The sequence below is a fragment of the Meleagris gallopavo genome, chromosome 3 (assembly GCF_905368555.1).
Source record: "Meleagris gallopavo chromosome 3, MGAL_WU_HG_1.1, whole genome shotgun sequence".
NCBI classification, from domain to species: Eukaryota; Metazoa; Chordata; class Aves; order Galliformes; family Phasianidae; genus Meleagris; species Meleagris gallopavo.
The window spans coordinates 26608051-26623777 of NC_139406.1; the positions used below are offsets into that span (position 1 = coordinate 26608051).

General features: G+C 44.4%; 1 protein-coding gene across 2 annotated transcripts in view; it reads left to right on the top strand.

Annotated features, from left to right (window-relative positions):
* Positions 1-9127: 9127 nt before the first annotated feature.
* VWC2 (von Willebrand factor C domain containing 2) overlaps positions 9128-15727 on the top strand; it is a 56017-nt gene continuing 49417 nt past the window's right edge. The window contains exons 1-2 of one of the 2 annotated variants that reach the window (XM_085220484.1): positions 9128-9357; positions 10138-10918. In XM_085220484.1, coding sequence (XP_085076610.1) covers positions 10205-10918 — 714 coding nt within the window. In that variant the 5' untranslated portion in view covers positions 9128-9357; positions 10138-10204. Of the gene's footprint in view, positions 9577-10137; positions 10919-15727 lie in introns of both variants that reach the window. The other variant, XM_085220483.1, reaches the window with a different exon arrangement.

The following is a 15727-nucleotide window of genomic DNA, read 5'->3' on the forward strand; positions in this document are numbered from 1 at the left end:
AAGGATAGTCTTGTAAAAAAATGACATGAGGAAAAAGAACTCTAATTGCTTAAGTTTCAGAAATCAAACAGGTAGCAGAAAAAAAGCTTATTTCAAATGTCAACACCTAGATTACTTTCTCAGCTGACTGCTATTTTGCAGAAAATAGTGATGGGGACAGAACTGTAGCTAGGAAGCAAGGAAAAGAGCTAGGCAGTGCTTTTAGAGTATGATAAGGGCTAAATTTTCCAAAGTCCATGTTTCACTAATTGCCGTTGTTTTTCAGAGCAGTTTGGTGCCCAGTAGGCTGAGGTCCTTCGACAAACTGGCTCCCTGCTATCATAGTTACGTGCTTGGCTAGCGAGGACTGTGGAAAGGCTTCCTGAGTCTTACAGCCACCAGCTGAATTGATCTGCCCGTTCTTTTCCTCCACTGCTGCTGTTCTTAGGCAGACTGAGGTACAGATATTTGTGAAATTACTGCACTTTTTCAGCAGTCTGAATCTGCTTGATGAGTCAGTAATTTTGCTAAAACCTCATTTAATTTTACTAATGGGAAAAGGAAAATTATATTTTGAAAACCTTAGAAGATAAGAGTTTAATGGCCTGTAAGGATAGCTGTATTAGGATTGGTTGGCTCAGCCAAACCAATTCATGACCGATCCAGTTTAATATCCTTAAAAGTCTTCAATAACCATTTTACCCCTAGAGCAAGACTTGACTTTTTACTTTTTTTGCTAGAGCTTTGGGCAGTTCTTGGTCTACAATATTCATCCTGAAAACAAGTTAAATAGGCTTGCAGAAGTAGAGAAGTAGGAAGTAGGACTGAAATCGTAGAGCATAAGACCCCGTTCAAGTGAAAGCCTGTGTTTATGGAATACTTTCTAGTCAGGGTAAGATTTGACAGAGCTATTAGAAGAAAACATGGCTTAAATCCTATCTGTTTCTATGCCCTAAATTGAGCTGTAGGGCAGCGTGAGGTGTGGTTTGCTTAGTTCTTCTTGCTGGAGATGTTCTGATTCAACTGAAGTGATAGTTCTTTTTTCAGCAAAATGTGTTATGAGTATCAAACAGAAACAAATTAATGACTGGTAGGATAGTGGTTATTTTAATGGGAAGATAGAACCACGGTATTAAATATGCTCAGGCAGGGGAGGGAGTGATCTTGTCATTCTGCATAGAACATTCAATCCCTGATCTACTGGTCACCAGCACTACAGGGGAGATTTTTCCAGAACCTGAATTGTCTCCTTCTTTATTTATCTTGTAGGAACCTAATACAAAAAGTCTGAGCTGTCTGAAACAGCTCTCAAGCATTACTATGGATAGCCACATAAACTGCATTGTTTCCTGTTCACTCCTTCCAATAAATAATAAATTAAATCAGCATGACCAACTTGCATTTATTATCAAGATTGCATAACACATGTTTCTTTCATGCTCAGCCTGATACCATTAGCACCTTGCTTACTGTAGATGTTCTAATGACATCAAATATGGCAGGGACAACTAAGCAAGGTGCAAAGTTTCTGCATGAATGAACACCTACAATTTTGCACCCATAAAAGGAATCTACTACATCAGCTTTTCAGCTGTGGACTTAGTATCTTACTGAGGAACAAAGGCCGTACAGACTAGCAAATGAAATACTGAAAGAAGAGAGAACCAGGAGCTTTGAATATTCTTCTCGGCTCAGTTGCTGACCTGCTCACTGTAAGATTTCAGGCCACTCATTGCTGTTCTCCCTTTCCGTCTTTCCCAGTCACTAGAGGATGTCCAATTCTAGGGGTACGCAGAAAGTGTTTGTGCAGTGCCTACATGTTGGGAACCCAATTTATTTGGGGTCTCTAGACCCTATATGTAACCAAAAGAAAAAATAATTCTTTCATCTGTCTGTTTCACAACTCAAGTATTAACTCAAAAACTGCACAATCTTGTTTTTTTTTTTCCTCAGCTCTGACAGCTCATAATCTAAATCATAATTTCTGAGCTATATAACTGTTTTCATTAAAGGCATGCAGAAAACTGTATCACCACCCTCTGTGATTGCAGAACTTCCTGAATGTAATCATCTCCAATAATTAGATCTAAAGACAGAACACTTGGGAATATGCAATTCATGAAACTTTCAATATGCCACAAAATGTAATTTCTCCAGTTTTTTTAAACTATGATATTATCAAACATATATGAATTAATTTAAAAGCCTTTAAATCAAAAAATGGAAAACAAAATAATCCATTGCCGATCCAGTACTTTATCAGAATCATTTGTTAAGGGACAATTCTGTAACAGTGTACATAAAGGTTATGAAAGGAAAGCAGAGGGGTTGAACACCAGAATTAGCAGCATTTTCTTATAGACTGATGACTTTAAATCAGTTAGCTCCAGTGTTCATGAGTGTGTAAGCTCTGACTGTATCAATTGTAAAATGGGTATTAAAGCAGGAGCTGTCTCATCCAGAGCTGCTGGTGTGCAGTAAGGGACGAGGTCACAGCACATATTCAGGGACAGCCAGTACAATGCTGCTATTCTCTACCAAGCCACCTATTTTTGTGAAGCTTCAAGGACTCAGTTGCTTTGCCAAGCTTGGTTGAGGCTGGCCAACAGGTTCAAAAGTAAAGAGGGCAACAGAATAAGATGAGGATGCATTATTTATACCTACTACGTGTCATTGCAAAAAATTCATTTGCTACAAACTGCAAGGTAACAATAAAACAAAGGAAGGGCAAAGAATAGGAAAAGTTTGAAGATATATTCTTGGAAATATCTCACTAAAACTTCCCTATCTAGGGGTGTATACTCAGTGAGTTTTGGAGTCTGAAAACTGTTATATTACAGGATCAGCTATTTGGTGGTTATAGTTCTATAAACCATGGAGAGAAATGCAGGGTTTTTCATAGATTACTATGAATCCCTTAATTTTTTAATATCTAATTTTGCAATATTCATTTGTTGAATGAGTATGAAAAGGAAAAAAAAGAAGAAAAACTTCCATTGTAATACCAAGCATGTCTGATGATACAAAAGCTGTGTAAGCTTTATTTTTAAGGGCTTGTCTTCGGAGACAAGATTATAATTCCCAACTATACATTAGGTAGCCTTACTCTTCACAAATAATGTCAACATGAGTGTTTGAATGAGAAAAATATCTCTTTAAAATGCTTACTTCAGATACAAGCATACATATCCATCGTTCTAAAAAGTGAGCAAATGCTGAGCCACCTGCTGGGTTAAACCACAACAAACTTAACCTGTTTGAAGAAGAACAAATTCTAAACAGTACAACTCCAGATAAAGAAGTTTTAAGGAAAGTTAAAAATATTACTTAGCATTGGTTAAACTTACAGTGCTAAATAAGTTTATACAGCAGCAGCCTTTATTTTTTCTTACCTTCATCTTAAAACTTGTGATAGTCAATTCTTCTATTGAAGAAACTTACTGTAAAAACAAATGTATCTAGAGCAACTTAACAAATAAAACAAGAGAGTAGTTATAAATAGTATAGGAAAACATTAACACCAATCTGTATTTTCAGCTGAAATTCATTTTCCCCCTCAACAGTGCTAAACACAAGCTTTAGAAATACTTTGTTCCATTTTCTAGCACAATGACAGTGCAAAAACTAAAAAGGTTAGCGCTGCATCCCTTTGGTTTGCAACAAGGAAGACAAAGGCATACTACTAAATATATGTTTATGAAAAAGTGTATTTAAATATCCCGTGCTATTCTGTGCACGACCACATACACGCAAACATGCTTTGTTACCTCTTTTCAAGCAAAAAGGCAGAAATGTCTAATAAGATTGTGAACATGATTAAAATCCTCTTTCCCTTGGGCTACTAATACTGGGGTGAAAATAGGTGCATCAAAATCCATTTATATACCTATTCTTGCATCCTGTAATTAAAAACTTTGAATACACAATTATTTTTGCTCAGAATGAGCCCATATGCACAGGTCCTGGACTGAGTTTCTCCTTCTCTCTCCAAAGGTTTCACTGCACAATTATTATTTAACTACTGCAACTAAGATGGTAATCCTTCTCTGAAGTTTACATTGGGAAAATCTCAAGTACAGTTCTGCAACGAGCATATAAAAATAGAAAAGATTTACAGTGGCAGAACTTGTACACATTTTGTACATACTTGTACATAGGATGCCCCATCCCTGGAGGTGCCCAAGGCTGGGTTGGATGCAGCCCCGGGCAGCCTGAACTGGTGGGGGGCAGCCCTGCTCATAGCACAGGGTTGGGGCTGGGTGGGCTTTGAAGTCCCTTCCAACTGTTCTGTGATTCTGTGTCCGAGAAAAGGTAGCACATATTTCCCTTTTTCTTTAATGAGGATTAATGTCCATAAAGGGAACTGTTGCTGAGTTGGAATATATACACTAGTCTACTCAGAGCTTAAAGGGGTAGATGGGCAGAGAAAGTGATCTCACAGTAGAAAGAGAGTTTTTCTCTACATGATATTACTTGAGGTATGCATCGTTTAAAACAAAACTAGACTTCATTCCTACATTTTGGAATAAACCTCTTTATGAATACGTTTAATTAGGGACGCAGGTATTTTATTTCTATTATACTTGGAATGTGCTTAAGTTAATAGACAAAACATAAGCTAAAGGCAGGTTTCTTAGAACATTTCAGTAGCAGCAAAAATCATCTTTAAAAGATGTTTCATAAACTTATGACTTCTAAAGCTTACAGTTCCCTCTGGTCTATGGAGATTTTTTTCTATTAGAAGTAAAAATAATAAGAAAAAATATGCATTCCCAAACCTGCAAAAATGTGATTTACTGAAGTGTAAGGAGAGTGCTTGCATGGAAGAGCCTGAGCTCTACATGACAAAGGATTTTTAAGTTTTGTATTCTTGCATGTTAAGCAGAAAAAAAAAATGTTGTAACAGATCACTATCAGTGATAAAATGAATAATTTAAAAACCATTAATGAAGACAGACAATTGTAAGTGCAGTTTGTGTAATATTTCTTCAATAACTACTTACAAGTCAGCTGGAGACATCAGAGCAAGGAAGAAAGGAAGAACTGGAGCAGTGTGTGCTCAGTAGCCTTTGACAGCTGGAATGAAGAAAATAGAAGAAATAAAAATGAAAAGATGAAAGCTAACCTAGTTAAAAATAGTCATGGAAGCTCGCTTTTTGTTATTGTTGGGGGTTTTTTTGTTTTTTTTTGTTTTTTTTTCATAATGTGCTGTTTAAACTGCTTATTTATCATTCAGCCTCTCAAATATACATGAATTGTTCGAGCGATACGTACCTTGGCTTTGTCTCCTTTAGTTTCCAGACTGACTGCTATTTGGAGGCCTCATTTGAAACGACCGGACTAATGCTATTCCATAAATTGCTACCTTTCTAAAGCTGTGATGTGAACAACTGCCACTTTAGCACCACAATAAAAAATGCCTTTCATATAACAACACTCTTCCTTTCAGGGGGAATAATGAAACAAAGTAAAATAAAAAGGAATGATCATCTGTTTAGCTAGCAGATCTGGTGGTACACAGAGCTGAAAGAGTTGCTTTTTGGGTATGTTTTCTGCCCCATAAACTCAGAAGTGGTGCACACAGAGCATACACCTCCTGCTGCATGACTCATCCTGAGCACACCTTGTATTCACAAGTAACCACAACATCAAAGCCCACCTGAATTTTGCATAGGGTTTCGTGAATACAGAAACTCCACAGGTTCACAGAGGTGCTGCTTCTTTTCTCTCCCATCTTCTCACTGAAGACAGGGGACACTGGGGAAAATCCTCAGTATGTTTGCAGATGATATCAAGTTGGGAGGACGTGTCAATCAGCTTGAGGGTAGGTAGACCCTGCAGAGGGATCTAGACAGGCTAGATAGCTGGGCTGAGGTCAGTTTCAACAAGATCAAGTGCCAGCTCCTGCACTTTGGTCACAACAACGCCAGGCAACACTGCAGGCTTGGAGCAGAGTGGCTTGCGAGCTGCATGGTGGAAAGAGGTCTGGGGGTGCTGGTCAGTAACCATGAGCTAGCAGTGTGCCCAGGTGGCCAACAAGGCCAGCAGCATCCTGGCTCTTATCAGAAATAATACAGTCAGCAAGACCAGGGAGGTGATTATCCGTCTATACTCAGTACTGGTGAAGCTGCACTTCAAGTACTATTTTCATTTTGGGGTTTGTTTCCTGACTAACAGTCAGCAACCTCCAGTATGAATGTCATTCTCTCAAGCCTGGTCTAATGAAGATGGCCATCACATTAGTTTAACTTGAGTCATTCCCTGCCAACACCATTTCCCTTTCAGCTGCTGAAGCCTTTGGTTTAACTCCAACTGGTTCCTAACTGAATTAAGCTAAATTAGCACTGGCTTTTTAAAAAGAAGCGTGCCTAGTGCAAAGTTCCCAGATAGACAAGACACAGCAGAAGGGAAAGTGTCTTGAAGGGAGATGTAGAGTTCACTTCTCACCCAGAGATGCAGTTGATCCTTGCTAGTGGGAGAGCAGAATGGGGAAATCAGGACATGTGCTTCTTATGCCATATCCATTCTGTGAATAAACAGAAGGGCTTCAGTCTCCAGGGTTTTCTAGGTTACAGCAAGAGTTTCAAATTTACATTTGAGAAAGTGGCCTTGAAATAAGATTCTCATGTTTCTCTCTTCTAGCTCAGGATACACATTGAAGAAAACACCCAACATTTCTTCCATATCTGATAGCAGACCATTTGGATTATAATATTCTGCAATTTTACTCTGTGACACTAATGAAGTAGTCAGGAAGCATCCTAGTGTCAGGTACCATCCATCACTTGATATACCTATGAATCTGAATGCACAGAGGCTTAAGTCCAATGAGAAATCCTTCAGATAAAGAATGAGGCTATTTACCTCCCACTTTGCCATGAAGGCTCAGATCAGAAAGCTCTGAGACTTCACCTTTCATTTTACATAGCACTATCTTGACCCTCCAGCCCAGTCCATGTGACGTGTAGATAGACCTGGGAGAAGACAGGTCTCTAATAAAGACCTGGGGGCTGAAGGTCCTCTCAGCCTTTGTACCAGAGCTTCACCTGGGAACATGTAAAAGCCATAAACTTGATTCTCTCTGCCTTACCTTCCTGGGTCCTCCACTGCCTTCTGCCTCGCTGTATCCACAACTAATTGCTGCTTGGAAGCACTTGTAAATGTAAAGCTGATGCACTTTAAATGCAAAGTTCAAGCTGTTCCCCAAGAATCAGTGGTATTGTATACCAGTTACTGGTTACTCAACCCACCTCAGGGTTTAAGTGATAAAAGCACAAAATTACTGTTTTAGAAAAAGCAAAGATTCAATTCTTTATTCAGAGATAATTAGAGGATAACTTTTAATCACAGAATCATAGAATCGTGGAATCATAGAATCATAGAATTGCCTGGGTTGAAAAGGACCACAATGATCATCTAGTTTCAATCCCCCTGCTATGTGCAGGGTCATCCAACCACCAGACCAGGCTGCCCAGAGCCACATCCAGCCTGGCCTTGAATGCCTCCAGGGATGGGGCATCCACAATCTCCTTAGGCAACCTGCTCCAGTGCATCACCATCCTCTGCGTGAAAAAGTTCCTCCTAATATCTAACTTAAACCTCCCCTGTCTCAGTTTAAAACCATTCCCCCTTGTCCTATCACTATCCACCCTCGAAAACAGGTGTTCCCCCTCCTGTTTATATGCTCCCTTCAAGTACTGGAAGGCCACAATGAAGTCTCCCCGGAGCCTTTTCTTCTCCAAGCTAAACAAGCTCAGTTCCCTCAACCTTTCCTCATAGAAGTGCTCCAGTCCTCTGATGATCTTAGTGGCCCTCCTCTGGACCCACTCCAAGAGCTCCATGACCTTCCTGTACTGGGAGCCCCAGGCCTGGATGCAGTGGGGCCTCACAAGAGCTGAGTAGAGGGGGACATCACCTCCCACCCTCTGCTGGCCACCCCTTTTCTAATGCAGCCCAGAACACAGCTGGCCTTGCGGGCTGCAAGTGCTCACTGCTGGTTCCTGTCCAGCTTCTTATCCACCAGGACCCCTCAAGTCCTTCTCCACAGGGCTGCTCCCAAGGAGATCTTCCCCCAGTTTGTATGAATCATCAAGAAGTACTTCAAGTCAAATAATGAGAAAGGCCTAGCTTAGCTCTATGAAATGTAGCCTAGAATCTGCATGGCATCTGGTGCTTCATTTTACTTCTGTAACCATTTGGCTGCTTTTCTTCCAAATGTTAACCTTGAATTTTAAAGTTTCAGAAAATGAAACCCTTATTTGGCTCGTTATGAGAGATGTGAGATGGTGTTAACAAATCATTCTGTAAGCCAAGTTAGGCTCATGGACGTTCATTGTGAGAACCCAGCAGCCAAAAGAGCTGCACCTGCATCCTGCCCTGGAGGAGTATAAGTGCCTGGGCTTTCAGAAGTAACAGGCACTCAGGAAGGTACTTAGCACTGAAACATTAATATCCAGCCAATCTCCATTGCTCTCCTGAGCACCCATACTGCAGTGCTACCATTTTAATGACAACACTTTCGAAAACTTTATTTAGCTTAGAACTTTGAAGTGCTTTGGGTAATGCGGCCCAGCCCTGAGCTGGGCACAGCGAGCTTCTGGAGATCGTTGCAGCACTCAGGCTAGTGCAGCTGGTGGACTGCACTGGGACATCTGCAAGGCAAAAGTCACTGCAGATTATCCTGGGATAGCATCTAATGCGGGTTAGCATTAAACAAATAAGCAAACGTGTAAGTAACCTCACTGGGCTCCCAGCCCATGCTCAGTTGCAGATGGAAAACAACATGAGCACAGATCTTGCTCGGGCTTTTCTTCTGTGCTTCTGTCACGCCACTCTGACTACCTGCGCTTCAGCCATCACTGATGAAGCCACCCGCTCTTCCTAGTTTCTGTGTAACAGAGAAAAACGCCAAGGTATTTCAGCACAGAAGCACCTGTCAGCCATCCGAAAGCACAAATACATTTTCCAACTCGCGTACCACACACCGGATCGCTGCTAAGTGGGGCTAAGGAGGGCGCTAACCAAAGCGGAGCCGATCGATGCAGATAGCCTTGGCCAGGCTGAACCCGCCGGCCCCTCCACCACCCGCGGTCCGCTCCGGCTTCGCACCGCGTCCGACGCCCTCATCCCGGCGAAGTTTCCGCACCGCCACCCGCGCTCCTCCCTCCCGCTGCGGGGCCCGGAGCGGGTCGACGTGCCGCGGTTCCTTTCGCCATGTGAGGGAGCGGGGGCCGCGGCGGAGCCCGCCCCCGAGGGTGGCGGGGCCGGCTGGGCGGCGGTGCGTTGGCTTTGGCGGAGGGACGGCGGGCGGGCGGGTAGCCCGCAGCCCCGCCGTGGCAGCCCCGAGCAGCCGGCGGGGCTGAGCCCGGCTCCGCGCAGGTAGGGGGGCGCCGGGCCGGGCCCCGCCGGAAAGTTCGGGGCTGCGGGAGGAGCGGGCGCGGTGCCCCGCGGTGCCGCCGCCCCCGCCGGGCCGGGCCGCCGGCGAGGGCCGGGGAGGCGGGCGGTGCTGCGGCTTTTAAATGGCTTTGAGGAGCCGTACCTCGGAGGTGGGGCTGCGCCGGGAGCTGGAGCGTCTCGGCTCGCCGCGGCCGGAGCAGCGTACGTATATGCGTGTGTGTTCGGGGTGTGATGCGCGGTGTGCTGGGGACGGAGCCGGGAGCGCTGTCGGTGCCGCGGGAACTCCTCCGGGCTCCGCCGTGTCTTTAAAACACGGGAAGGAAGAGATGCTGCGTGTCTGTTTGGGGAGTTCGGGAGGGATGTAGTTTGGCTCGGGGCGCTTCGATGCAATGGTAGGCATTTAAAAACCAACCAAACAAACCTGCACTTCAGGCTGAGTAAGAGGTTCATGAAAAACACCGTGCATGCAGATGAGCGGGACGCAGCCGGCTCCGCGCTGCTCCACGCCGGGCAACGCTTTCACTCAGCCCCGGCCCCGGGGCTGCCGCCGGGGGAGACCGAGACCCCGGGACGGGGGTCGGCGTGCGCAGCTCGAGCGGAGGTCCGCTCCGGAGCGGGGTAGGAGGAAGAGGAGGAGGGATGGCCGCAGCAGCAGGCTGTGCTCTGCCCGGTGCGAGCGGTTCGCATGGTGCTCGAGGTGTCGTTGCGTCGGGGTGGGGGAGAGGTGCCCGGGCTGAAGTGTTCTAACCGCTCTCTTCCTAGGGCTGCGGATCCGCCGCGCACTTCCCTCCGATGTGAGCGCAGTGTCCCCTGTGGGATGCAGTAGGTGATGCCCAGCTCTACTGCAATGGCAATTGGAGCTCTCTCCAGCTCTCTCCTGGTAACCTGCTGCCTAATGGTTGCCCTCTGTAGCTCCACCATCCCCCTGCAGAAGCTGGCCAGGGCACAGGACAAGCAGGAGATCAAGGCCAGCCAGGAGAAGAGGGACCACGCGTCGGTGAGGGACAGCCAGGCCGGTGCGGGGAAAGTGGGCGAGATCAGCCGCAGCGGGAGGGAGGAGGGCGGCAGGGACTGGAAGAGCAAAGGCAGCAGGAACTACTCCAACAAGGAGTCGTGGACCAAACAGAAGCAAGCTTGGAGCAGCCAGGGGACAGGTGGCAAGCCCGCCAGTGTACTGGCCCAAGAGCAGCGGGACATGGCGGCCGAGGCGCCTCGTCCAGCCGAGGCCTCGTCATTGCCGGCGGCGGTGGCCAGCGCTACCCCGGAGCCCCTGGAAGAGTACGCCTACCCGGACTACCGCGGGAAGGGCTGCATGGATGAGAGTGGCTTCGTCTACGCCATCGGGGAGAAGTTTGCGCCGGGCCCCTCAGCCTGCCCCTGCCTGTGCACGGAGGAGGGCCCACTGTGCATGCAGCCCGAGTGCCCCAGGCTCCACCCTCGGTGCGTGCATGTGGACACCACGCAGTGCTGCCCGCAGTGCAAGGAGAGGAAGAACTACTGCGAGTTTCGGGGGAAGACCTACCAGAGCCTCGAGGAATTCATGGTAAGGGCTGAGCAGAAGGGCGTTTCGCAAGGCCTCGGTCGCTTGGAGCCGCACGGGGGGTTTGGAGGGTGCTCTGAGTCTCCCCTCCCCTTTTCATTTCTGCTTTAGCGCTGCTTCTGCGATGCTGTGAAATATTCCCCTCAAACATGACCTTTCTTGTGCTGCGATACTGTAACATTTTTAAATGAGGGGGCTGGTCTCTATTAATTCCTTTGGTATTTACAGTAAAAAATGCTACTTGAAAGGATGCTGCTTGGCAGTGGCGTGGATTTGAGGAGGATTTCCAGCATTGCGTTTGTTCTCTTGTTTTACCGTTCCCTGTGACACTTGTGCCGTGCAGGGACCAGGCAAGGGTTGCGGGCTGACTCCCATTCCCAGCAATCAGGCAGTGATGATACCTTTTTTTAACTCTTCCCCTTTTTATATGCTGCCTAATCTGAGCTGAAAAGGTTGTGTAATACTTTCAGAGAACAAGGATGGGCCTGCCTTTTAATGAGAGCAGGGGTTACTGTCTGGCTTATGGTTATGTTGAAACAAAGGACTTGAAAAGCTGTGTTTAGAAAGCTTTTCTGAGCAGAGCCTCTTAAACACTGCTGTCCAAGGTCATTATCATTGAAAATGTATGTTGTTTTCTGCAGTGCACTGAAAAGTTTTGAAGTTTCCTGGTTGCTTATCTTGCCCTTTTCACATGTTGTAGTGGCTGAGCTCTGCAGGCAGGCTGTATGGACTTGCTTGAGAATGGCTGCAGGTGCAGATCTGGTTCAGCACCTTTGTGGGAATACACAGCTTTGGCTTGAGTGAGCTGAGCACTCTTTGGAGACCTGTCAGCTTGAGCCTCTCGTAGGTGGAGGAAAATAAATAGCATTTGTGAGGGATGTAAATAAGTTGCCCCCTCTGCTTTCTGTGGTGTCTGTGTGATCTTAGAAGCTTATTTCTATGTCTTCACATTTTACATGCAGAGTACTGGTTGTTTTCAAAGCATGGCAGAAGACATTGTGCATCCTCCCAGAGATGGCATTCAGCTCTGGGGCAGTGGTTCCCCTTTAAGAGGAAGACCACTGTAGCAGTGACAGGTTGGTGACACTTCAGAGATAGGTTGTAAGATTCCTTCTTTTCCAGTGAAGTTAATTCTGAATGGCAGACAGAGCAGTGATGCTTTTGCACGTGCTCTGTGCAGGTCTCCATATGGAGGTTTGAAAGGCTTCTCCTCACTGTAAGCCCAACTTCTAACAAGTTGCTTTTCTCTGTATACAGTGGTGTCCTGTTACTGGCTGTAAAGCAAATCTGAAGTACCTTGTTCAGTGTATGCTGGGAGAGTATACCCTTAGGACTTCTGTTATACTTGAGCATGGATGGCAGCTTTGGTAAAAAGGGAGCACAAAGAGTGACATCTACAAAAATTTTAGTACAGGCTTTGGTTTCCAAATTCTTTTTTAACCCTGTTCAGCCTTTATGTAGTTGAACTGATGCCCTCCTGCAATGAAATAGTATTTCCCTTATTGCTTTGTATTTGTCGGCTTTGGAAAGGAAGGAGAATGGGTGCCTGCTCCAGGTGTGCAAGGAAAGTTACCAGCACAGCACAGCAGTGGGTTTGCAACTGCTTCGTTTTGACACGTCAGGACATTGCTTTTTCGTCAGGCTCCCACACTGGTTCCAATAAAACAGGCACAAAACTGTAAACACATTCATCAGCCCATCTACCCACAATTAGCTTTGATGCCTGGCAAAGGAGAGCACAGATGTGGTCAGATTGCTGCTCGGTGGAAACAACTGCAAATGCAAATCATCGCACACAAAGGCTTTTTCTACACGTTTAAAGCTGGCTGTCTTACTGAGCTTTCTGGTATGCCACCTCTTGATAAGGTCAGGTAAGGAATTATAAATGGATAGAAGTTTGATTTTATTCTGTCTTCACCTTTGTTTTCTGTTTATTGCCACTCATCAGACATCACTGAAGGAAGAAAAAGGTGACTTAACTTTTCAGGGAAGTTACCTACACAAATACTTACGTGCAGATGTGTATATATATACATGCAGGTTTAGGAGTCTGCTTATATAAAATCTGTATATAATTCAACACAGCAAAACATCTTCTTGAAAAGAGCCAGTGCTAACTCAGAAGCTGAGTTTGCCAGGTAATGAAGATTTGATGTGTTTCTCCTTTGATTGACAGTCAAACCCATGGGCACTGTGTGTGTGTGTGTGTGTGTACACCTGTGTTTTTCTGCTTTTCAAAAAGAATAGGAATATCGATACAAAATCACAAGGATGAGGTTTCCTGAAGCTGTTTTCATCAGCACTGCTCTGCTCTCCTGGGGGTATCGTGATGCTCTATGGCAGAGGCATCGTTGTGGGATCCGTACAAGTGAAACTGGAACAAAAGCCTCAGCACTGCTGGTGAAATGCAACTAGGATAAAATTCAGCACTGGAGCTAGAGATTGCTGAGCACGTACTCCATGAGATGTTTTTCAGTCTTACAGTAACATTTGGAAATGCAGGCTGACATATGAAGTAATAGCCTTACAGGGACCATAAATAATCTTCAGAAGTGTATTATTCAATGAGAAAGATCTGCATTGTTGAAAGTTGTTGCTTTACAGGTTTTTTGGTTTTTGGTGTTTTTTTTTTTTTTTTTGAATGTCTGTGCCACCAAAAATTGTGATTTTTTTATTTTATTTATTTATTTATTTATTTTTGATTGGGGGGGTGAATACTTTGGAAATCTGAAAGTCAACAAACCCAAACAAATTTTGAAACATCTGTGACACTGTGAAGTGATAGAGAAATAAAAGCAAGGCTGGTACATTTAATTCTTGTCAGCCTAATTCTGTTTATGTTCTCCGAAATTGTGTGAAAGAAAATAATTATTCAAATTCCAGCAGAATAGCAAATCACTTTGGGATTATGATTTTTTTTTAAGTTTAGATGTTTTCAAAGCTCAAGGAGCAAATGTGGATTACATATAATCTATAATATTTTATTTGGCATGTGGGAAGGGAAAAGACAAAGCTCAGCTTACTGTGTATCAGAACTTTAATGAGTGTCAATTACTTCTCACTTCTTAATTGCAACAGTTTAAGTTGTAAGTTGCTTGATAAACCTACTACTCTTATTAACGTTCAGTTTTCTTCATGCTCTACTAGTGGGAAGTCTACCTGTTTACACAATTATGTGTTTGCGTTTTTGCCTACATTTGCAACTTGATAGCAAAATGTTTACACATCTGCTCATAAACTTCCCTGTAAACAGTTCTAAAGAAGTTTTTATTTTTGCCATCTGTACTCCATTTTCTACAGGTTTTACAGCTGCCTGGTGAATACTTCAGACTTCTGTGCTTCTTGTTGTCTTTACCCAGTTTTTTCATAGACAAATCTACTGCTGCTGTGTAGTTAATAACTTCATCTGCAGACCAGAGAGTCGTGGCATCGTTAGTCTTCAGAGAGAGATTGCTAGGTCATGTCGTCTCCAGTCCAGCCTGGTTATGTCAAATGTGCTAAGTGTGAGTTCTGCGAGACTGGTGGTTTCCCAGATGAACAAGTGGAATGCTCATTGCATTGGCTATCATTAGAGACTGTGCTGCAGGGAATGTTCTTACGTTACAGGAATAGAGGAGAAGAAATGAAGGACCAAAAATTTCTTTTCATTCTGATTTATTTAACTTCTGTTGTAATACACTGTCTTATTGTCTCTCTCTCTAATGATGGTTATGTCCCCAAGTATTCAGCTGCCATTAAGATAAGAAATTGTTTTTCTACAGTTCCTGCTACATCATGATAATGTATAAAAAGCAGTGCTCTACCATTTAGTCCAAGAATGAATAGATAAAGCTTGACACTAATACCGTTCTAGCAGCTCCTGCGGTTCACTTACATGCTTGAAAAGAGGTTTGTGAGCACAAATGTATGCAGAACCTCGTTGATGCCAGTCCCCTTCCTCACCAAAGTGGGCTAAGCTTGTACGTGTGGTCCTACTGACTTTGGTAAACATTGAGGTATAAAAATTAGCCTCGTAAAAGTGGGGGGGAAAGCAGCAACAAAGCAGGATTTGTGAGCATTGGAATCTGATCTCTGGTTCTGACACATACCTGGAGTAGGATAACACCTTGTGTGGCTGATGGCTTTGCCACATGGCTATGTTCCCATGGGCATGTTCCTATGGAATCTATGTTCCTGGGTAAGTGGAAAGTGGAACCTTTGGACTATGGAGTGGCAGGGAGTCACGAACTGCTGTCACGAATTGCTGTTTGTACAGTTGACTTAACAGAGACATCAGAGGAGTGTTTATCCCACCCAGTAAGGGAAAAGTTGAAGAAAACCAGGCCTAACAGTTGGCAGTGCTTGCTAAAGGTGTGTGATAAAGATGGAAACTTTTTACCAGACCCCGTAGTGGCTAAAAAAAAAAGGGCAATAGCTTTCAACTACAAAAGAGTAGGTTTAGATTGGGCTTGATGATCTTGGAGGTTTTTTCCAACCTTGATGATTCTATGATTCTATGATTAGATATTGGGAAGAAATTCTTCCAAATGAGGGTAACGAGGCAATGACACAGCTGCCCAGAGAAGCTGTGGGTGCTCCGTCTTTAAAGTCACTCAAGACCAGGTTGGATGGGGACCTGGGCAGCCTGAGCTGGTGGGTGACAGCCCTGCCCATGGTAGGGGAGTGGGGCTGGGTGAGCTTTAAGGTCCGTTCCAGCCCAAATTGTTCTGGGATTCTGTATGCATTCTCCTGAAACAATCCATCATTACCAAACAGGCAGTGTAACATGAGCAGTAGTGGATCTGATTCATGAACGATGTGGTCCTTAACTGA